The sequence below is a fragment of the Cibotium barometz genome, chromosome 25 (genome assembly GCF_041138505.1).
Source record: "Cibotium barometz isolate CiBa-2024 chromosome 25, ASM4113850v1, whole genome shotgun sequence".
NCBI lineage: Eukaryota > Viridiplantae > Streptophyta > Polypodiopsida > Cyatheales > Cibotiaceae > Cibotium > Cibotium barometz.
In genome coordinates, this window is record NC_141070.1 from 31279219 (window position 1) to 31302957 (window position 23739).

The 23739-nt window shown below is 40.0% G+C and overlaps 1 protein-coding gene across 10 annotated transcripts; it reads right to left on the bottom strand.

Moving 5' to 3' along the window:
• Positions 1-14656: 14656 nt before the first annotated feature.
• On the bottom strand, positions 14657-19046 carry LOC147624468 (serine/threonine-protein kinase D6PK-like). Of its 10 annotated transcripts, none has more exons than XM_086819464.1 (3): positions 18860-19046; positions 16190-17208; positions 14657-15714 (listed from the first exon to the last, which is right to left on the bottom strand). In XM_086819464.1, exons 2-3 carry the CDS (start codon positions 16963-16965, stop codon positions 14835-14837), a joined length of 1656 nt encoding a protein of 551 aa, XP_086675590.1. In that variant the 5' UTR covers positions 16966-17208; positions 18860-19046; the 3' UTR covers positions 14657-14834. The 10 variants fall into 10 exon arrangements, with proteins under 10 accessions (XP_086675590.1, XP_086675594.1, XP_086675593.1 ...); XM_086819468.1 differs by lacking the exon at positions 18860-19046 and adding an exon at positions 18634-18730; XM_086819467.1 differs by lacking the exon at positions 18860-19046 and adding an exon at positions 17612-18673 and having other exon boundaries at positions 16190-17196.
• Between the last annotated feature and the right edge of the window lie 4693 nt (positions 19047-23739).

Genomic DNA, 23739 nt, shown 5'->3' on the forward strand with positions numbered 1-23739 from the left:
GGGCAAGGCAACTCTTTGATGATCGCAACCCCCAACCTGATGTTGCAGAAACTTTAGCAGATGGCTTATGCAGATCAAAGAGAATAGAGGAGCAAAGAAGGTCTCTTGAACACATTGTCAATATGGTCAAGGCTGAGATAATGGATTTAGTGAGAAGGAACCCACAAATGTAGAAGAAGCTTTGGCAGATCCAAAGTGGAAGGTAGCAATGCAATTAGTGGAAGGCAGCAATGCAATCAAAGTATGAAAACATCATCAAAAACAACACTTGGGAGCTAGTAGATCGGCCACCAAAATGAAAGATAATTAGCACCAAGTGGGTGTGGAAAGCTAAGTATAAATCTGATGGTTCATTAGAGAAATACAAATCTAGGCTCATTGCACAAGGTTTTTCACAGGTTTAAGGTTTTAATGTCAGTGAAACCTTTGCCCCAACAGCTTGAATCACCACTATTCGTCGCAAAGTAGTTGCCTTGGCTCTAATAAGAAGTGGCCAATTTTTTAAATGGATGTAAAGTGCAAGCATGAAACACATGGTTCTTTGCAATGGCCATGCAACTCTGATTGTCGCATCGTAAGGTCGTTGACTGACCTCACTGGAACTCCCATATCTGCTAGAATCCTCCTCAACCATAGTGCCTCATATGCAGCAAAACAAGCGGCCTTGTACTCTACTTCAAGTGAAGAAAGTGCCACTGTGGGTTGCTTCTTAATAATCCAAGAGAACACACCGGATCCAAGTGAGAAGCAATATCCAGAAATTGACTTTCTGGTGTCATAATATCCAGTCCAATCGGAGTCACAATATCCCACTAAGGAATCACTAGATATGTATGTAATTCCATACTCCAAGAGCGCCTTTGATGTACCTGAGCACACGCATTGCTGCATTCCAATGACTTTCCCTTGGTTTGTTGGAGAACCTACTCAACACACCAACTGCATAGCAAATGTCTGGTCTAGTATTGCATAAGAAAATCAAACTCCCAACAACAAGCTTCCTATACATCTTGATCTCAACCAAGGTGAAGTGTCCTCAGAAGAAAACCTAAAGTTTACCTCCCTTGGTGTACTTATTGGCTTGGAGTCTGTCATATTCAAGATTTTTGTTGCATACTTCTGCTGAGAAATGAAGATCTTGTCAGGCAGACTCCTGCCAAACCTCGATCCCCAAATAATAATGCAAGAGTCCCAAGTCTGTCATCTCAAACTCAGAGCCAAGCCTTTCTCGTGTTTTTGAATCAAGTCTTCATGGCTGCCAGTGATAATCAGGTCATCCACATAGAGAACAATTATCACATATTTGCCATCCTTTTTGAGTACATACAAGTTAGCATCAGATTCGCTTCTAGAAAATATTTTTGAAAAAAGTATCTATTCATTGGTACCATGACCTTGGGGCTTGTTTCAGCTCGTATAAAGCCTTCTTCAACCTATAAACCTTATTTTCTGATTTGGGTAGCTCAAACCTTGGTGGCTGAGAAACATACACCTCGTCCTTGAGATGTCCATTCAGAAAACACATTGGGATTGAGTATCATTATGTGCGGGAGTTGATCGCTGGAGGATGAGATTGTGGAGCTATAGTACTATTCTACGGAGCAGAATTGCACTGACATCTTCACCAAAGCTCTTGGGAAGGAGCAGCTCACTCGACATCTTCCTGGAATTGGCATTGGGCCAAGAAACTCTTAGTTCATCTTTGGGCATCCAATGCTTGTGAGCATATATTCCCTATACTCTCAGTATGCCCTCCATCCAGAGTCTATCTAGATCGCCATCGAAGCTCTACACTAGAGCACATGGGTGGAAAACACCATCATATTGTACCTATCTCTTGTTTGGTATAATCAAAATTTTAAAATTCTCTCCATTCTCTCTATTGTATTGTCTAGTGTACTTTCTCTTGCTGTATTTGTTTTCGTTGTGCCATATTCTTACATAAAGCTTATACATACTTTAAGTTTATGCATAAAGTCTTATACATAGAGATCTATGCAAAGCTTAATGCATGAATAAAGCCTTATGCATAGAGATTTATGCATGCTTAATGCATAGAGCTTATGCATAAAGCATTACGCATAGAGCTTAATGTATGCTTTATGCATGCCTAAGCTTATGCTGCATAGAGCTTAATGTATGCTTAATGCATTAAGCTTAAAGCATGCATAGAGCTATATTTTAAATTTAATATGTTTAACTTGCTTTAATTACTTATATGTTTGAGTTATTTTTAACATTTATTTTGATATATTTGTGTTAAAAAATTGGATATGTCATTTGTTGAGCATATTGAAATAAAATGGGGCAGATTGGGAATAATACCCCAATATGTCCCTTTTGTTTCTCATTTTTTTTTTGTTCTTAGCACCATTGTGAGTGGTGATTATAACCTCATTTATACCGATGCTTCTAGTGCAAAAAACAATAGTGACACTTACACCATGACACTTTTCTAGTTTCCTTTATAAAAGCCATGCTATAAACATCGCCATCCTCTCTTTCTATTGTAGTTATCTTGACGTACACACATAGAGATCCAGATTCAAACTAGTGGTTGAGGGCGAGGGTGGTAAAACGGTGGCGCCTTTTTTCGCTTGCCATTTGGAACAATCCCTCTTAATCAATTAAGTGAGCCATGTACTTACAAAACTTCAAAAGAAAACACAAGATAAGAAAACATTCTTTTTCTCTTTTATTCAAACTCAAGAAAATTCATGGAAAATCAAGGTAGAATTAGAAAGTGGTAGTGGCCACCATCAAGTTATAATTATGTATTATTTTATGTATTGATCTCACAATACATAAGAGAGTGGGCAACACTTGAGGCTTTTGTCTATTTGTTTGTTTATTTTTTTAACGCTATAACTTTTTTTTATCAAACTAAGATGGAGAGAGAAAAAAAACATGATGATCATAAAAAAACATGTGGGAAAGGGGCAAGTGGTGAGGTAGGTGGACTGGTTTGAAAGCCATGGGAGTGTGTGCACTCCACGTATCTCCTCCATGAAACCCACGTATGCAAGAGGCACCCTAACCCTAGCCTTTGATTGATCACTCACATGAGGATGTTAAAGCCTAATACTAATTACAATTCTATGGGCTTGGGTTGTACATCCATAGGTCTGCTGTAAAGCTAAGAAGAGATAGAGGTCCGTTTCAATACCTGTGATGATCATAGTGGGCATGTCTCACAGGACCTCATGTACTTATTGAAGAATTAATTAAACTCACATATACATCAAAGATTAAAACATAGATTTGAATCAAATTGACAAGATTAAAACATAGCATAGAACAAGAAAACAGAGTAAACATCCATCAACACACTATTGGCTACAATCTCCCCCCTCATGCATGTAGCTCCTCGTTTCACGACATCAGTATTTTTTAGAATTGTATTCAATATATATCTAAAGGAGCTAATAATAGTTATGCGTACAAAATAGGGCTTGCTTTTCCAATTTGACAGAAATAGCTCAAGCATTAGAGCTTGTTCACACACTAAATGTAAAACAACTAAAACTCTTCTACATATGTGCTAATAATAGAGCAATGCCACACAAAAGCGTGCATAAATAATATGTACAATCATTTGGCACATGGCCAACAAAATAACTCAAACAAAATAATAATATTCCAAGATGATATAGATAAGATCCTCCATATGATATAGACAAGATCCTCCATATGTGACTCACACACTGCTCATCACCTATCTCACAAATGTAAACACATTAGCTGTTCCAATTAATTGCTATCTCCATATAATTAATCCCAATATGAAATGTTGATAGGCATAAACACAAAATACACTCACCACTTGTTTCACTACGATGAGAGTATCATTATACACATTATCTAGCACGGCATGTATTGCCACTTGTTACACTTCAATCAGCATGGCACATCAATTGCATAAACCACTTGTTGTGCTTCGACTACGTAGTTGTTTACACTTTGACTACACACAGTCATCAAGCATGGCACTACTTGTTACACCTCAACAACATACACCCATCAAGCATGGTCTCAAGCTATGCGACTAGTATTTAATGTGGGGTCACCCATGATACCAATTCACTAGCATCGCACACTAGTGGGGCGTCCCCGTTCAGCTTAAGGGTGGACATTATGTAACAGGGTCTAAGAGGAAGCATTGTAAGAAGATTGCAAATTAGGATCAAATGAAGCTTATATAAGAGGTAACTGGCTTGTTGCTCTTTAGCTTATGAGTATTTATCATCAACTTGTAATGTAAACCATGCACACTACCAACATTTTGTGCTCCCCCCTCCCATGCTCCTACTGCAATTAGGGCCTACTACTTTGTGCTGCATCCCTAACGTCATTAACCCCACACAAGCCACCACCTGGTTCTCATCTTGGAGCTCATGTTCTCATTAATCACATGGATCAAAATCTAAACTCGCCCATTATTATAGCTTAAAAAATAGGTTTAGATCTTGCCCACAATGTTTGCTTTCAAGATACACATGTCAAGGTCATGTGTATTGTTTTATTTTTATGGGTGCCATTGTAAATATGTTCCATGCTTTTTGTGTGGTTTAATTTATTTAAGTGGATTTTTCTTTTAGGAAATTTGGCATTCGCTACTACTATAAAATCACTAAAATCCCATTTTTGTTAGCATGCATGAAGTGTGTATCAAAAGGCTTACTTGTCTTTCTCCTCTATGCACAAATTAAGAAGGGTCTATGTGCTTGTATAGGGCTCTCTCTCTCTCTCTCTCTCTCTCTCTCTCTCTCTCTCTCTCTCTCTCTCTCTCTCTCTCTCTCTCTCTCTCTCTCTCTCTCTCTCTCTCTCTCTCTCTCTCTCTCTTCAGAGAGGTATATAAGCTTAAAGTTGAAAAGATGGAGTAGTGGGAAGGGCAGGCCATCAAAGATCTAAAGGAGGTGTGGGGGGAATATTTAAAGAAGTTGTTAGTAGTAATGCAAGCCTCGACACCCTCCTGCCATCAGCCAGACAGATGATCCCGTACCACTCACAAGACAACAATCCAGAAGGAGGCTTCGAACAGTCAAACCTAGCCCAGCTAACAAGCTTGGAACCAACAAGAGCCTTAGAATAACCAAAACCTAGCCGAAAAGGCAAGGAGGCTAGGGCTAGTGGGGAAGTGCCAGCAAAGAAATGGAGGCAGAAGGAGATTGAGCAAGAAAAGGAGATCGAGTAGCTAAAAAATATAGGCAGAAGGAGATTGAGCACTTAAAAAACGAGGTGGAAGTCTAGAACCACATGTTCACACTCCTGAAAGGAAACGGAAAGAAGATAGTCATGCTGCCAACAAACAGACGGGAAGGGGAAGGAACTTGTAATATAGGGTCATCAATGGACCTGATCCCTAACAATAAGCTAAAGGAGCATGTGTAGGCTGCAACAAAGAAGTTGGAGGAGCAAGAGAATCATGAAGCTGCACTCAAGGTACAAATTGAAGAACTAGAAGCTCTAGTGGAGGAGTTTAAAGAGTAGCAGAGGTAGGATGGGTTGACTAGAAAGACCCTCAACAAGAAGGAGGTAGAAGCTACAACCCCTACCAGGAATACAAGAGGAAGAGGAGGAAAAATGATCGTCAATGAGCTAAACATCACCTTGATGATGACAACCCATGCTAACCTCTAGAAGAGATAGGAACAAATAGACACCATGATGAGGACGTATGCAGAAGAGACGAGGAAGAGGCAGGAGCACATGGATGCTACCAGGAAAGTGCATGCCAAGGAAATCAGGGCCAAGGACAAGATGATAGAAGATTTCTAGGGTTGAGCTAAAAGGGAAAGGGGAGCTAAAGAAGAGCTATAGAAAAGGGTCCAAGAGGAGTTGGGATAAGAGAGCATGGGTGTCTAGAAGGGCATTGCCCTAAATTGTATGCATACTTTATTCCACATAGCCCAACAAAGCAGGAAAGCACCGTGAGGCCTTCCGCCGACGACTGGGAGGAGATTGTAAAATTCATGAACTAGTTGTTGGAAGGGTCGAAGATCGACAGGAAGAATCCCCTCCCCGAATCTAGAGTGATACGTGGAAGCAGCGGTCTCTTATGACTCGCGGATTCGGGTGAGGAGGCAGCAGCTCATTCAAAGAGCGACCCTACTGAAGCCCCTCGCCAAAAACGGAGTCAACCAGCAAAACAGAAAAAGGGAGATGCCAAAGCCTGAACCTACAGGAACACCACCTTATGGGTGGAAATGGGGTCGGGGTGGGAAGAGAAGGCCCAAGGAACCAAAACAGACAATGTCCAAAGAAGATCTCATCACCCCTGAGCATATAGAGTCCTACGCCTTCGCCACACCTGCAGGAATGGCAGTGGAAGTAATGCACGGGGAAAGGGTACTAAGGCATTTGTATGCACGGCCCATCAAAGTGCAGTTCCGAAAGGTTGAATAGCATTCCTGGGTAAGAAACATGAAGAGAGCTTACTAGTTATTACGGTTTACCCCTAATCACCCTATCAAGTTCATCTCAAGGGGAATTGCAAAACAGAGGAGTTAACTGAAGAAGGTCACTGGAATAGGCCATAAGGAATCTGGATGGGAGGATCGGGACCAATTTGCAATTTAGGAACAATTTTTTTCTGAACCGCAATTGTGGGCTTTGCTGCTGGAACGCGGCGTCCACTATGATCGCCATCGCCCAGATTGCTGCACTGGACTGACTGTTGTGCAACAAACCGAGTCTTCTTGTTTTGTAACAAACTTGTAATGGCTTCTTGATTGAATGGGTAGTACCCGTGGTGGTTAATGGAAAAAAGGAGATTAGTTGGATAAGGGAATAGAGGAGTGAGAGTGAGTCGAGTCTACTCAGCTTGTTGATGGAATGGGTAGTAGTACCCATGGGTTGTAACGAAAAAAAGGAGATTAGTCAAATAAGGGGATAGATGAGTGAGAGTGAGATGAATCTACCCCGTTGAGACTATAGAAGAGGGTACATCACTATCTGGATAGAGAGATATGTCGAGTCTACTTAGGCTCTGAGGAGAGGAATAGTACCGAATAGGGACATAGGAGAGTTGAGAGAGTAGTTCATGGGAAAAGTTCTTCTAAGGCATTGTATCATAATATTTAGGAATGGATTGGATCTCGTCTCACTATTGCTTTCTATCTATGGGCACAAACCGGAACATCCCTCCTACGGAACATCAAATGTCCTCAATTGCATCATATCAACTAGCTCGTGTTTGAAAGCCTAAGATTGGATGAGGTTGGGATAGGCATGGAAAAACCACTCAGGCATCCATCTAAGAACTCGTGAATAGAGTCAATGTGTTCTTGAAGAGAATGCTTATCTTAATGTAAAAGTAAAGGAAAATTTAAATGATTTTGTTGAAAATGTGAATCGTTGGTGAAATGAAGTAAACACATACCTCCATTGTTGTAGTGTGGTTGAAATTATTTGTCAAAAACAAGTTTAAGACTCCAAAGACATGTGAATTATTATGCTTTCTATGGATAGGAAATATAAGGTTCTTGAACATAATTCATGAGAAACTTGACATCATAAGAAAAAATATATAAATTGATTATGGATATAAAGATAAGGAAAACTTACCTTAAGTTGAGAATTTACTTTTCAAAATTTAAACACAATATAAACATGAACATAATTAATGACAATAAAAATTCTACCATTCTTGATTGAGAAAATGAAAAAAATGGATGTAACTATTTCATGATAACTCTCTCGTATGAATCAAAATAACAAAGCTCAAGTCATAAAAGAGTTAATGTCAAAAGGCGTTATTGGGGATAGGTCATATGAGATCTCTTAAGGTCATAAAGAAGGTGTCTATACCAAAGAAGACTTAGTGTTTATACAATCTTTCAATGAAAGAGTTTTGATCATGCAATGGAGTTCCATGCGAACTCGCATGTACACAAAGAGGATAGGATAAGAATTTTCTAACACATGTTCTAGTGTCACTAATTCAATCTAGGCCCAAACGAAAAGTCTAAATCTATATAGTTAGCCTAATGTCAAACGAGATGATGATGAAAAGATTAATTTGCACTTGAAGTTAAAATATATTTGAATAATAAATATGAAACTTGGCAATCATAAGATGAGTCAAGAGTAAGAAGGTCGCACCTTACATTGATTTGATTGCAATAATGTTCTCGATTGAGAAATACTTTATTGTTGGGAATTAGAGAGAAAAATGAGAAAGCAACGTGAATTCATTGAAAGAAAATATATTTTTTTCTAAACTATGAATATCTAAAAGAAGGTTACAAAAATAATTGAAGTAAAGATTTGATAAAACAGAATGTTACTAAGAAATCGCCTAGGGCCAAGGGTGCCAAGAGCCTTGTTCATACAGTCTGAAGAGATGACGGGGAAAACTATTGATAAGACTGGTAATGGTGGCTGTTATCGAAAATTCTTGTATAATGAAGATAGGGAGGTGGATGCGTATTTCCGACACCATATTAAAGAAGAATAAAATCTATAATTTAGATAAAGCATCTAGGTAAGCGCTATGGGTCAAGGATGTGATGTTAAAATCCACCACTTTTGTTGCCAAATCCCAAACAATTCCACGTGTCCATAACATGAGAGGTCCCCATCCATCAAGGAAAGACCAAGGACGAGGTTCGTGGGTCGATGAGCTTTTTCACCAAGAGATAAATGTGTAGTCCCGATGTGTCTCTAAGAGACAAAAGGAGCGGCCAAATCTAAGAATGATTGGCCATTGTTGATATAGAATCCAAGCCCAAGTATATGACCTAAAAACTTCGTCTCAAAGTCCCGTCAAATTATCTTGTAAATAAAAGTGTCTTTGTCAAAAATCGAGGCACTATTTTCATAAAAGTTAGCGATACCGTTGTTTTAGTTATATAGGCTCGTGTATATCACATTGTTATACATCACTAAGATATAGTCAAAGCAAATGAAATCAATATATATTTTCCTTATCAATGCAAAGTAATACTGTATTTTTATTTATATAGGCTCATCTATATCACATTGTTATGCATCCCTACTACGAGGCTTCCTTTTTGGTCAACTCATTTTTAAATATAGATTCATGTTTTCTCCTCATCAATGTAATACAAAGTGATATCGTTGTTTTTTATATATAGATTCATCCATATCATGTTATTATGCACCCCTATGAGGCTCCCTTCTCGGTCAACTTATTCTTAAATATAGATACATGTTTCCTCCGCATCAATTCAATATAAAGTGATAGTGTTGTTTTACTTATATAGGTTTGTCCTATAAAGTGATAGTGTTGTTTTACTTATATAGGTTTGTCCTATTACGACATGCTCCATGCCATGCTCATAGAAAGGAGAAAAAGGCCAGGAAGGCTTTGGCACAAGATAAAGTCTAACCCTGGGTGGAGATTTGGGAATTCATGAATCAGCATGACAAGGTGCCAACACCACAGCCTCAAACACCTTGTCATATATGCAGGGTTCGGGAAAACAATTTTAGGGAAAAGGAACTAAATCCTTTTCACCACTAAATGAGAAGGAAATTGCTATTTTTGAGATGGTATTTTCTATGTGAACTTAGAAAATATAACTAAAACTTGTAAAATTTGAAAGGGTTTTATTTCCTTCTCATAAGAATTTGAGAAGGATTTTCCCGAAGTTGAACAAGTTCTAGGCTAAAGCAAACCCGTCTTTTTCCGAACCCTACATATATGTGTGCAAACCCAAACAACTAGCTCCACATCTATTCAGGGGAGCGGTGTGGTATACTGACTGGAGAATGCAGAGGGCGATAATGCCTAAGCTAGCAAAAAGGGATAGAAAAGAGCTGATTAGGGGTTTCCCCCCAGCTAGAAGAATCCGACGGGGATAAAAAAATAGAGCTGATGGGGCACCACCCCAAGCTATTGAAGAATCTAGAAGGCCTTCGTATTGTGGGCCTAGAGCACTACTAGTGTGGTGGGAGAAGAGCTAAGGATAAATCTATTATAATGATGCATTTCTCTCAAACATACAAAGCCTCATGCTTTTGCTTTTCCAAAATGGTTTTCTCATACACCAAACAGCTTATGCCAAGGTGATAGAAGTGAGCTCATTTCAGAAACGATTTGTATCTGGCAGAATCAACGCAGCAGCAGCTGACCCAAGCAAGAAAGTATGGGACTAGACTTGAGTGCTTCCAGACCTTGAATGGATTTTTTGACGTCAATCTGGAAAATTTTCATGGTCTTAAAAGTCAAAGGAAGGGTTTGACTCCTGACATGCAGTGTCCACTGGGCAGAATGCTAGGTGTTGGTGGGTGAACAACCCTACATTCACCACAACAGATGAATAATAGCTTCACCCATAATAATGGACTCATCATGAGGTAGTGGTCTTTCATTGGTAGTGGTCTTTCATTGTAACAAGCTTTTACAATGGGTAGTACCCGGATGATCTAAGAAGGACAAAAAGCTAGTTTATAGGACAAAGGTCACTATGGTCCAGGATAGAGAGAAGAGAGTATTGTGTTGAGTGATGTCATGTTGCCAGTTTATTAAGAAGACTAGTTGGGAACCCGTGCTTCGCACGGCTTTTGAGGCTTCCGATCCTCCTCCCCTTCCCAAACCTCCAAATTCTTGCCACGTGGTAGCTTTGTGAAAATCTTCCTTAAGATAATATAGAGCTGGTTCTTGTAAACGATGGACTATGTCTTTATTGAATATTTTCAGATCATCTGTGTATTGAGGGCTATTTGTGTGGTGGCATCCAGAGCATGATCATGTATATCTTGTGTAATGCACTCTTTCTTATGAGCTTTCACTCACGCACTATTGAGGCATGCAAATGAGTATTGTAATTCATGTTTCCTTGCACTATGATTAGTAGTAGGCTTTCCAGACTCCTACCCGGAAGCCTTTCAAAATGTTCTACTTTGGATGGTGACACTAGTTTAGATGTAATTGTGGCATCCACCTCCACACTTTCGACAACAGTGGAACAAGCCAAGTGGGACACTTTTCATAAAAAGAAACATTATTCCTCATATTCGCTCATGTAAAATTGCTAAGTAGGCTTCGTATGTGCTTAATGTGCTTTATGAGGCATGTAACGAGGCATGAGTGGCCTACTTAAACAAGCAATTAGAGTCCAAGCATATGAATGAGGGAGACTTAATGGATGAGTGTCTCACAAGGATCAAAGTTCTCAAAGAGTAGCTTACATGTATTGATGAGGCCTATTCGAACAATTCATTGATGTCTACTATTCTCAGAGCTTTACCAGATTCATACAAGGGTTTTACATCCACACTTTGGCTAATGATCAAGGGGAACCCCAATGCCCTTACATTTGATAAGTTAAGAAATCTCAAGAAAATCGAACTAGTATATGCCAGTCAAAAAGGTTTTGCAAAGTCTTTTCTCTCAAGGTGGCTACAAAACCAAAGGAAGAACAAGCCTAATCTTCTGGCAAGTATGCAGAGAAGGGGGTTGATAAGCCTAAGAGGAAAGTGCAATTATTGTCAAAAGCCAAGCCATTATATTAATGAATATAGAAAAACGATAGAGAAGAAGAAGAAGAAAGAGTCAAGCATGGATTTGGGGGCTGATGCATCAAGTCAACACATTATTTATCAAGTCAACACATTTTATTGTAACTTGCAACAATAGCATGCTAACATGCACCTCTAACAGCATTCTTTGTACTGTTTTAATAAGATAGATGTGTAGAAGGAAGATGTCTATGAACAAGATGAAGAACAATGATAATTACATCATGTAAACTTTTGCCTCACCCCCCCTTACTATTTTAGTGAGATGACACTTGTAACACGTCTACAACTAAAAAGTGCAAGAATAGAAAAAAGATTTTACTTGTCCTAACTAGTTAACTATAAAATATATGCAATGTTGGTTCCTCATGTGATATCTTTGAGAAATCTCTCTCTCTCTCTCTCTCTCTCTCTCTCTCTCTCTCTCTCTCTCTCACACACACACACACACACACACACACTCACACACACACACACACACGCACAGTGATTTATGCAATTAGGATCCAAATTAACATTTGTCATATTTGAGCCATGTTTTTTTGCATTTCGATGCTATCATACAAATTATTTGTGGTGAGGTTACTTGGTTATGACATCAAAAGTCTGAGCTCTCTCTCTCTCTCTCTATGAATTAGCATGAACTAGCCCTGACAAACTACAAGGTTACTAAATATAGGACTAAGGTTATTGCATTCAAATGGTACGGTCATTAAATTTAAGACGTTTAATGCAACTAAGTTGGTAAAAAGTAAGTGTGTGTGTAGGTCATTAAATTTAAGACGTTCAATGCACAACTAAGTTGGTAAAAGTGTGTGTGTGTGTGTGTGTGTGTGTGTGTGTGTGTGTGTGTGTGTACATACATATATTCACAAATTTTAGTTTGAGGTAAGAGTTTCTAAAATCTCATGTTGCAAAGTATTTACCAACTTTTGACCAGTTTAAAAATATCGTTTGTCTTTGATCCTTCAAGAGGGGGTGATACTAGGTTTTGGTATGACCAAAAGGTAGCTCATCAAAAGATTTTTCTTGAAAACCTATAGTGCCCTAATAGTGGCTCCTTGCCCAAAGAGTCTGTCAAAAGTTTCCTACCTAATATAAACCTTAATGTCAAAACGCATCTTTATTTTTGAATTAGCTTGACAAATTGTAAGGTTCCTAAATTTAGGACTAAGGTTTTTGCATTCAAATGGTAAGTTCATTAAATCTAAGACTAAGGTTGTTATTGTTCCATGCAGTGTAGCTGGGTTGGTCAAAGGGTCAATCCTAAGCACAACATCACGGGTTTCAAGTGGGTGAATGTGTTAGACTAGAATATTAAGTTCTAGCCTTAAAAATCCACTTGAAAGAACAAAATGAGTGCAAATTACAAAAGCCTCTCTCCTTCTCTCTCTCTCTCTCTCACACACACACACACTCCAACGCACATGCACACAAGCACATGTGCACATACACGTGTATAAAATCCTTCCCCGTTGTGATTCTTGAAGCAAAGGGAGAGTGAATAGAAGCCACAAAGCGGCAAGAGGGGGGTGTTCCTGTAATTACTTGAAGCAATTTCTTGTAGGTGGGGCAATTACGTGAAGCAAAGAGCAAATGGGGGTGGGGTCTCCAACTCTTAGGCAACAAGGTATCTAAGGTGGTTGATACTTTATGGTACTAAATAAATGGAATCACATACTAATGTAAAATGTAATTAACTCTTAACTATACTTGAAAAGAGAAAAAAATTAAACCCGCTGGCTGCGCAGAAACGACACAAAAAAAAAGACTAGAATTTTGCGCTTTGTTTGTGCGAGCCAGGAAAAGGTAAGAATTGGAACTAAGCATAATTATTCTTAATTAAATATTAAATAGTACGACTTTCAACCCAAAAGAAACCGGTCAACGGGACTCCTCACCCAAAGGTCCCGATTTCCCAAACCCGTTACCTCGTAGTTTGAAAAAGATAAATAAAAAAGTCCGCATTTTCTTAACAAAAACCTAATGATAAAACTGCCCTGAGTGCACAGAGCATCCAGCAGGTCGTGGCCACTTGCTTCATTTTTATATTAGAAAAAAAAAATTGCCTAAAAAGGTAGTAGACTCTAGTGCCCACTGGGACCATTCATGTGTATGTATTATTATTAAAATTAAATCTACTTACCTTTAAAAATAATAAAACAAAATGATTTTAAAAAAAGCTAGCCGAAATTCAAATATGCAAGCACATGGAGACAGAAGAACAGCCAGATTCCCCCATAATGCCCTTTCCCCCCCCCCTTTTTTTTAATAGCAAGCAGCAAACAAAGTCGATGCTCTCCATGTGGGCTCGCTTGCATCATGCCTACACGTGCGTGGGGCAGGCACACACGTGCCCCAAAGCTCAAACGAGACAACACATGTGGTTGCAAATCACTTACACCGACGTTTTTGGACTGTTGCTAGTTACAAGTTACAGCAACACTGCACCACCCACTAACAAAGCTGTGAGCAGAATTTCTTCACATGGGCTGCCTACAGACCTTAGAGCTTTTGCAATCACCACTTAAAAACATTAGGTGGTATCAAAGAGCTTTTGTAATCACCACCTAAACCATTAGCTGGCTTTTTTAATACCAGTACAATGGGTAATTTTCTTCTACTCATGTTTCAGCACTTTGCAAGCATGCATGAAAGGGCCTTGGGTCTTCACAGACACCTCCCCCAAACCATGAGAAGGCAGACAGAGGGACATCCACCAACATTGAGGAATAGGCCGGTGAATTGAAACAAAAAATTATATAATTCCATGCACTCCATTTTGCATATCTCAAAGCAAACTGATGACAATTAACATGAAAATTAGCTCAATATTCTTAAAATCTTAACTAGTGCACATCCTTCAGCTGTAAACTAGCAACCTAACTCGCAAATTATTAGGCTGCTCTTTGTCTACACATTACTCAACTTGGAGACATGCATCTGTTCAGATCAACTAACAACCTTTAAAAATTTACAATATTGGTACAGATCAGCTATCAACCTTTAAAAAACTACAATCTTGGCACAGATCTATTTGCATTTCAATTGTGATTGGGGCACAATGCATGTCAAACACCCCACAGCATGAACACATCATTAGTCTGATGGAATAGGACTTGTTGCGATATGAGAGAGAGAGAGAGAGAGAGAGAGAGAGAGAGAGAGAGAGAGAAAATATGATACAATTACACAAGGGAAGTACAAAAACTTAGCTCAAGGAAAGTTTGTAATATAGGGAAAGCAGGAGAGAGATCTTGATGAAGAGGAAACCACAGCCACCATCAAAGCCAAAGATCCCAGAGGTCAACATATCAAAAACCTCATCATGCGTTCGAGATTTTTTATCAGAAGAAGTCAAAATCAAGATAAGAACCTGAAGGCTTGGAGTCAACCTCTCCAATCTTCTTTTCAGGAGGAGCAGGGGTGGCAGCAACTGCAGGCACATCAAAAGGCTTAGGAACCTCTGGAGGAGCCATGCTTCTAATAAGCGCCCAATTGACCCCCTCAAAATAGGGATGCTGCTTGATCTCCGTAGCTCCACGCTTGTATGCAAGCCTATGCTGCGGATCTTTTATAAGTAAGCCTTTGATCAAATCCCGTGCAGCAAAGCTGACACTGGGTGTCTCCGGAAATTTGAGAGGCTGTCCAATGACATTGAAAAGAGTGGCTCTGTTGCCAGCCCCTTTGAATGGAGTTTTCCCATGGAGCAATTCATAGAGGAAAATCCCGAAGGTCCACCAATCGACAGCACTTCCATGCCCTTCTCCTTTGATGATCTCTGGAGCCAGATACTCGTGAGTACCCACAAATGACAAGGAGCGAGCCCCCGTCGGCTCTGCTATGAGCTCAGGCAGAGGGTTCACCTGATTTCCAAGCTCAGTTTTTGGCTTTGATTTTTTCTTTGATCTCAGTGATGGGAGAAGCTTTGGAATAAAGCAAGAAGGCTGGATGCATGAGGGAGCCACACATGCAGGAGTTATGCAGGACGGTTCTAAGCAAGCAGGTTGAACACAGTATGCTGGTATTCTCCTTGATGGATCCATGTCTACTGAAGGAGACTTCACGAGTGTTGGCCTCGACACACAACGTAGGGAAAGGTCAAAGTCTGATAGCATGATGTGTCCATCCTCCCTTACAAGAACATTTTCAGGCTTCAAGTCTCTATAGATGACCCCCATCATGTGCAAATACTCAAGTGAAAGCAGCACCTCTGCTGCATAAAACCTGTCAAGCACAGCCAAGACAGGCATCTTCTTAGACTTAAAAAAGAAACACAGAAATATGAAGAAGCTGGAGGAAAAAAGCCACAGCTCAATTGCATGCCATGTCCCCTAGCCATTGAGACCATCATAATTATGACATGCATTCTAAAGGTGCCTAATGCTTCCAGTTATCTGCAGAAACAGCAGACTCTGAGAAATCAGAACCTATACAACCTTAAGCAGTCTGAGACACAAAGCCCTTGAAAGAATTAAACCCAAGCATACACCTCTTGACTGTGTGGAACTTATGTGATTAGCCAAGACATTCCAAATGTACTTCATCTTACATGTGTGTATGAAGCAATTAAAGACCTTCAGGATTGGACAGTGCAACATAAAAAATATGCACCTGTTAACGATATCTCAAGGCCATATGACCAACCAAGTCATAAACTATGGCAAAATTAATGAAAAGCAAAAAAAACTGTTAAACATACCTTGCAGCCATCTCTAAAAAATGCTTGCCTGGTTGCCTCTGCCTAAGTGTGTGCAAATCTCCTCCTGAGCAGAATTCCATCACCAAACAGGAGAACTTGTCGGTCTCGAAATGTGTGTATAAAGAAGGCAAGAATGGATGATCCAGAGATTGTAGAATCTCCCTCTCTGTCTGGGCTCTAAGGAGCTTCTTACGACTGGCGAGGGAACCTTTGTCCATCACCTTCATTGCAAAATAGCACTTGCTGCCCCTCAACTCTGCAAGATAGACACTTCCAATGTCTCCACATCCAAGCTTCTTCAGCAGTCTGAAATGGTTCAATCCTAGGGCACCTTCCTTAGCACAGGCGGACTGAATGGCCTCCCATCTCGGGTCATTCGCCTTGTGGGGCTTATTCAGAGCAGCGCTGAAGCCGCTGCAGCTGCTCTCATTGCTATCACTCACCTCACTGCCTGTGCTTGGCCTGCTGAGGCTGCTCTTGCCACTTTCATCTATCTTTCTGCCATCAATGGCAGTCTTTGCTCCATCACTAAGTTTACGATCACTGATTGTTCCATCACTTATCTTTCCACTCAAGCTGTTCTTCCCACTGCTACTGCTGCTGCTTCCGGTGGCACCGCCACTGCTGCTGCTGCTCAGGCTGCTCTTCATGCTCATGTCTATACTGCTCTTCGAGCTCAGGCTTCCACTGTTGGATAAGTAAGACTCGGACACTTTTTGAACTTGAAGCTCACCAGAAGCTAGGGTGTGGTCTTTTTTAATCTCATGACCTGCCATAGCTAGGCAGCTACCAGAGCATCACAAGGCAGCAGAAACAAGAACACGTGAAGGCAGATGGGTAGTTTTCTTCACAAGAATTGCACTTTTCGTAGGCAAGGTCCCCTTCGTCAAGCAATGTTTTGCTTCTTCCTACTTCACGTGAAGCCTATGAAAGATGAGGCTAGCGGCAAGTATGGCAGAAGCTCACCCTTCTTCCATGACAGAGGGGCAAGGACGGTGGTGGGTTTGCTGAAAAGTAACCTGCAGGAGACCACAAACTGAAGTTAGATGGGATTATTTGTTAAGCTATGTTGAAAAATGGGTAATTTGGTAAGCATTAAGCAGAAGTTAAAGAAGATAGTGTCAAGAAGTGAAACCTATTACCCAGTATGTGCATATGTGCATGTGTGTGTGTGTGTGTGTGTGTGTGTGTGTGTGTGTGTGTGTGAGAGAGAGAGAGAGAGAGAGAGAGAGAGAGAGAGAGAGAGAGACACAGACTTGAGCAAACCCCAGAAGGAGAAGAAGCTTTAAGACCTCGAAAAGAGAGGAATATATTGGAAGAGATGGAGATGAAAAGCTTGCCGACCACAAAGAAAAGAGGAACAAGGAGACTGGTGGCCTTTATATGCAAAATGTCTGTGTGCGTGTGCTGAGAGATCCTTGCCTTTTGCCTGTGAGAGATGATACAAGTGTTCATGCACCTCATTACATGGCTTGATTTGCGGCAAGCGAGCTTTGTGGCGAGGAGAAAGGGTCTTTGCAACCGAATGAGGACTTTCATGCGCTTGCCACACCCCCCACAATCTCACAACGCTACGAGCACGTTGTTGCTACAAACCCGCTCACACGCAGCCACGGGATTGGCTGGCCCAAGACGGCACTTCTGCTGCACACCAAGCACGTCCTCCAAAGCGCGTCCAGAAAAACATGCTAGATTGACACTCTGACTGTATTCTGAAATGCAACCCTAACCTACAATTACTCACTGCGCTACGCAATTAAATCGTAATTTTCACATTACCCATGTCAAAATCAACCATTTCTGCTTGTTGGGTCTGCTGACTCTGCTCTCCAAACACAGAAAGGGCCTTGCAGTTAGGGTTTGCCTCATACAACCCACCCTTAATCCTAGTGCTTAACCAACCCTGCCCATGGTGCCTGTAAGCTACAAATATGTATGGCAATAAGGGCTACCCTCTGGCCTCCCCCTTGCCGTTACAAGCCTCAAATTAGCTGGCAAGAAGAAGCCCTTGATTGGTCTCTCTTCATGAGAAGCTCCCCTCACTACCTTCCTGTTTTAAAGTAATGTCGCGTTCTCTGAGTTCCCTCCCTCCCCCCTCCCCCCCTCTCTCTCTCTCTCTATCTCTCTCTCTCTCTTTTTGCCGCCGCCGTTCTTGATAGAAGCCTGTGACCAACAGAAGTACCACAAGATGCAAGCAAGAAGGGCCCTGAGGGGGTATTGGTTGCTGTCGTGGTTGAGAGTACAGCAAGCTGCAACCGCTGCAACTTGCAAGCGCACGCAGAGAGAGAGAGAGAGAGAGAGAGAGAGAGAGAGAGAGAGAAAAAACAAGGTAGGGTTTTTTTGTGTGGAATTGTTACTAATAGATACTCTTGAGTTCCACTGACAGTGTGTGAAAGAGAGAGAGAGAGAGATGAATTGCTTGAGCCTTGCAGACTCGAGAGTACCAGGAGGACCATGTGGAAGGAGTGCTGTTATGTGATGATTGTAATTTGTGATGAAGGGTTGAGGACTTGAGGTACAAAAGGTGATAGAGAATCCTATGTACCCACCCACACACACCCCCACACACACAGCCCTAACTAGCTTGCTTAAGTGGCCAGTATTTTCAACAAACTAGCCTATTGAAATTTGACAGGACATAACATCCGCAACAGGAGCTTTGGGAGGGACCTCAGGACTATCTCCTCTTCAGCCATGGCGAAGGGAGCCCTCCTCTGCAGCTATGGCGAAGCACCCAATGAACTCCTCCACGCACTGCCATAATCCTACACACGGTACACCCACAAGACCTCAGTACTAATAAGTAGAGAGAGAATGGGTCTCAAAATCTTGAGCTTTCCATAGCTATTAGCGAGTATAACCGGATTTAACCTTGGCAAACTTCTTAAACGTCTTAAGAAAAAGTTTGCCAATGTTCGAGTTAAAACCCCATGACATGCATGTTTTCTTCACCACCTAGATTAAACCCATGGTATATCCATCTAATATCTACATTTTCTTTTTGGGTTGCAAAGGAGAAACACACACTCTTTCACCCCTTTCTCTCAAGGGAGGGGGAAGGGTGGGCCAAAAACGAGGACGGGAGCAAGAAGCCATGTCTTGGAGGAGAAGCCCCCTTAACGACCACGATGTTATCCCCACCCCCATCTAGTATTTAAGGAGTGTTTCTTTCATCCCACCCTTGCATCCATCTTGAATCAAGAAACTTTACTTCTATCAAAAAGCCCAATTTTTTGAGAGCCAATTCACTTGGTCGTCGCCATGAATGGTTTCTTGAAGTCTTACAAGGCTTCACAAAGTTGAGATGGCCAATGTTCACTATTGAGGTGGTAGCATCCCTAGAGTTGAATGCCTTCCAACAACAACTGTTGCCTACCCTCTTCACACACCATAAGCGGCCGACAAGAAAGCTAAACATCTTGAAATCTTGGGCCAACCTCTAGACTCTAGACTCTAGACACACAAACTCCTTCAATCAAAACTATAGTTGGTAATTAAAAAGAATAATGTTGTTTGTCCTTTTTGTGCCTAGAGTTTGGTCGTCTTCCATCTATGTAAAGACAATCCATGCCCGCCCAATGTTTCTTGTAAAGACAATCCATGCCCACCCACTGTTTCTTGTGAAAGCAGACCGCCCATGACAAAATATGTTATAATAATTTATTGGGCTTTGTGAAGCCACTCAAACTTGGCTCCTCCTTCTAACCTCACACATAACTAATTGAGAGTTTTGAAGAGTGTATGGATGTGTTGTAAGGAAGAATGTATGGTCCTTTTAGAGAAAGTTTAGAGGCTCTCAAGTGCATTAGTTTAACCTAAAACCTAAACGCAATTTGTTTTTAAAGATGAAAATATAATCCTTCCAATGAATGGATTCCAAGTACCTAGATATCCCCTAGGATTATGTGTTCTCTTTTTTAACCAAAAGAGGAACTTTTAAGGAAAATTTATAGGGTAACATGGGGCATGAGTTGGCCCCCCACACGTGTATCCACAAAAGAGGCTCCTTTACACTTTTACTATTGTGAGACTATTGTCCTCTCACCATCTTAATAAAAAGGCACTCCTCACATTATCCCTAGCCTCATCATCCTTGTTCCCTTTCCTTTCCCTTTCATTTGTGTCACTTCATCAATCCTTTCTATTCCTTTCAACTTCCCTCGTGCATACTGTGAAGCCTTCTTAAGTTCCTTTCTTCAACCTCCTTGTCCCTGCCTCCACCAACACCCCCTCACTTGTTTGCCTATCCTTGAATCATCACCCACACCCACCCAATTCAACAGCCCTTACTTATGAACAAGTACCCCTCCAAACCCACACCTTTCACCGTTCACTTGTTATGTCATTGCCACATGACGCATTAGCCCATGTACTCGTGTGACAAGTTACAAACCGCGAACTTGTCTCCCTCACTACCATCAACATAGATTTTGACTCTCAATAACCTCTGCCATTCCCCTTACCATGCTAGCATGATGAATATGTATCGCCAACAATCTTCAAATATACAAAACTATTTCTCTTAAAAAAACACTTGAATAATATATCAACAACATAGAATATAGAGGGGGACAATGAGTATCAAGATTAGTTTATCTTACACATCAAAACTAAAGCTACCCTTGCTAAAGTTTTATTTCAAAGCTTCACTGTTTGAATCATTAAACAATTATCTCAAGCAAACTTTGAGAGATAAAGTATATGCAATAACTGAACTAGATGTTTATTTTCAAGGGTAATTGAGTAGCTAGTTGATCACAACAATACTTACTTTATGATTTCACTATGAGTTGAGTTCTAACATGTTTTTTCTTAAGTGTTATCTAGATGCATTCATGGAAATCAAGATATACACATTGAAACTAAAGTTGTCGGTGTTTGCTAAAGTTTTATTGTAAATCTTCACTATTTGAATCCCTACACATCATCTTAAATTGAAACTTTGATCTTATACAATCTCCACTTGGAATTTGTGCAAATCTAGGCATCACTTCTAGATGTTTATTTTCAAAAATAATGGAGGAGCTTATTGATCCAAAAATTTGGAGTTACCTTATGTCACGATTCCACAATAAAGTTTACTAATTCTAACATGTTGTATTCTTAAGTAGTATCTAGTTACATGTATGGAAATCATGTTACCGTACTAAATCATTACTTCGATAATATTTGCTCAATTTTATGCTAAGCCTCATTGTGTTTTTGCACAAAAATCAAGAGTATACTTTATGCTACTACACTGTGACTCATGGATTTGTTTTAAGCTAGTTCACTAACTACAATATATGAGCAAGCTTGCAACTTTCCATGTCCTGCATATTACAAGTCACTTGTAAAGCAAAGAACAACTTATGTGTGGAGTGGTATTTTTCCCTTCATAACAAAATCCTTAGTCAATGCAAAATGCACACACTATATATTTGCTTTGTCTATATGAGGAAATGGAGCATTGTCACATGGTAACAATGGGTAGCCATAAGAAAATTTTACCATGTAGAATCTTATATATTATAAAATATAATTAAAAGTAATATAAATAATGTATAATAAATAATATTATATTATATTATTGTGAAACTTATAATATGGGGATTGATAGGTATCATTGAAACATAGATATAAGATGCACATATTATTTGTAAACCTTATAATATGGGGATTGATAGGTGTCATTGAAACATAGAATACGGGATGCACATGTGGTTGCCATGGGGCTTCCTTGTCAGCCACCATGAGGAGGCTTGGCTCTCCAGCTCACCACCAAAAAGGTGTAGCTTAAGTCTGCCACACCCACTTAGTCTCTACAAACAAGCAAAAACACATCTTAGAAGTTGTTTTCTTAAGTATCCCTTGGCTCCTTCAAAATTGGCATCTCTCTCTCTCTCTCTCTCTCTCTCTCTCTCTCTCTCTCTCTCTCTCTCTCTCTCTCTCTCTCCCCTTATGTGTGCATGTAGGAAGTGGCTAGTGGAGGAGGAGAATGTTAGTGGGGGGGGAGGATGTTAGTGGAGGGGGCTTGTTAAGACCTTTAGTATGTGCAAGTGAGCCACCAATTATGTGTGTGTGTATGTGTGTGTGTGTTATATCCCTATGATTGTACTTTTTAAGTCTTCATAATCCCTCCTTAAAACTTCACAAGATCCCCACCAAGGCATACCTACCCAATTCCTTGGCAGGGGTTTAACACCTCAACCCTAGACTTAGCTCCATCATGTAGACATGACTACCTTGGGTCTAGGATATATGTTAGTACCCGATCAAGGCAATGATTATTTCAAGATTGTACCATCAAGCATATCAAAATAGTGAGGAAACTAGCCATGTTGGAACCATCTAGGGAGTTAGCTTTCTAAGGAATTACCTTTCTCTCTCTCTCTCTATCTATCTCTACAAGATTTCTATGGGAGAAAACCAAGTAAATAGGTCTCTCTATCTCTATCCTTATGTTAAAACTTGTCTCTCATGTTTGTGTATACTCATTGCTTTCACACCTAGAATATTGACTTGAGGAGAAACACACATGATTGTGGTCAAATAGCAAGTTTCGAGCAAGTGAGTCGAGCTAGTGAGTTGAGCTACTGAATGTGATAACAATATTGTAGCCCTAACAATATATTTTTGAGGTTGAGTTTAGGGAATTCAAATTGTTTATCTTTGATGCCAATTAGTTCAAGGTAGTATGCAGAGGTGCTCAAGAAACCATTAAGAAGCATCCAAATGTTTAACTTAGCCTTTTAACCATTTACATCAACAAAATAATAAACTTTTTCTCTTTAATTCAAGCTTCTTATTTCTTGTGTTCTTGTATTTCTTGAGTTTCTTAGGCATCTAATATTTACTCAAGCCATTAATCTTTGTCTAAACATAATTAAGTTACATTGAGCATATCATTAGGAAGGTTAGGAATAGATTAAGCATCTTATCAAAGTAAAAATAAAAAAATATACACTATTAAGCAAGAATTATTGAGAAAAATCTAGTTTTTGGACCAAAACAATAAAAAATATTATCTACTTGACTCTCTGGTCGAGCTACATACGTGCCCGACTAGGCCTATATGTGTCCAATTGTGCTTGCGTATGTATATCCTATAAGAACATATATTACATCACTTGGTAGAGGATAAAATCTAATCTAAATAAGTGCCCGACTAGGCCTATATGTGTCCAATTGTGATTGCGTATGTACATCTTGTAAGAACATATATTATATCACTTGGTAGGAGATAAAATCTAATCTCCTCAATAATTTACTCATTAAAGAGATCTCTAAAAGTTATTCTTCCATAGTTGGCCATAAAGCCAAAACGGTGGTTTCCTAACACATCATGTGGCCTCAGGTCCAAGACGACTGGTGACAGAGCTATCAATTTGATGAACTTATGTATGTATGTATGTTTCTCTATGCAAACATACATTCTCATAAGAAGCTTAAACCTGGAACAGACGTTCCTTCATCAAAAGAGCTACAAATGACCGCACCCGATTATGAATTCACATACTCCATCCCTTGATGAACCCTCATTCTGTGACCTGCCATGCATGTTCATATGT

Bases quoted from the DNA above. Each gene is read 5' to 3' on its own strand.
- LOC147624468 (XM_086819464.1), bottom strand. From the start codon at position 16,965: ATGGCAGGTCATGAGATTAAAAAAGACCACACCCTAGCTTCTGGTGAG. The intron at 15,715-16,189 runs GTATGTTTAACA...TGTGCTTGACAG, and splicing joins TTTTTAGAGATGGCTGCAAG to GTTTTATGCAGCAGAGGTGC.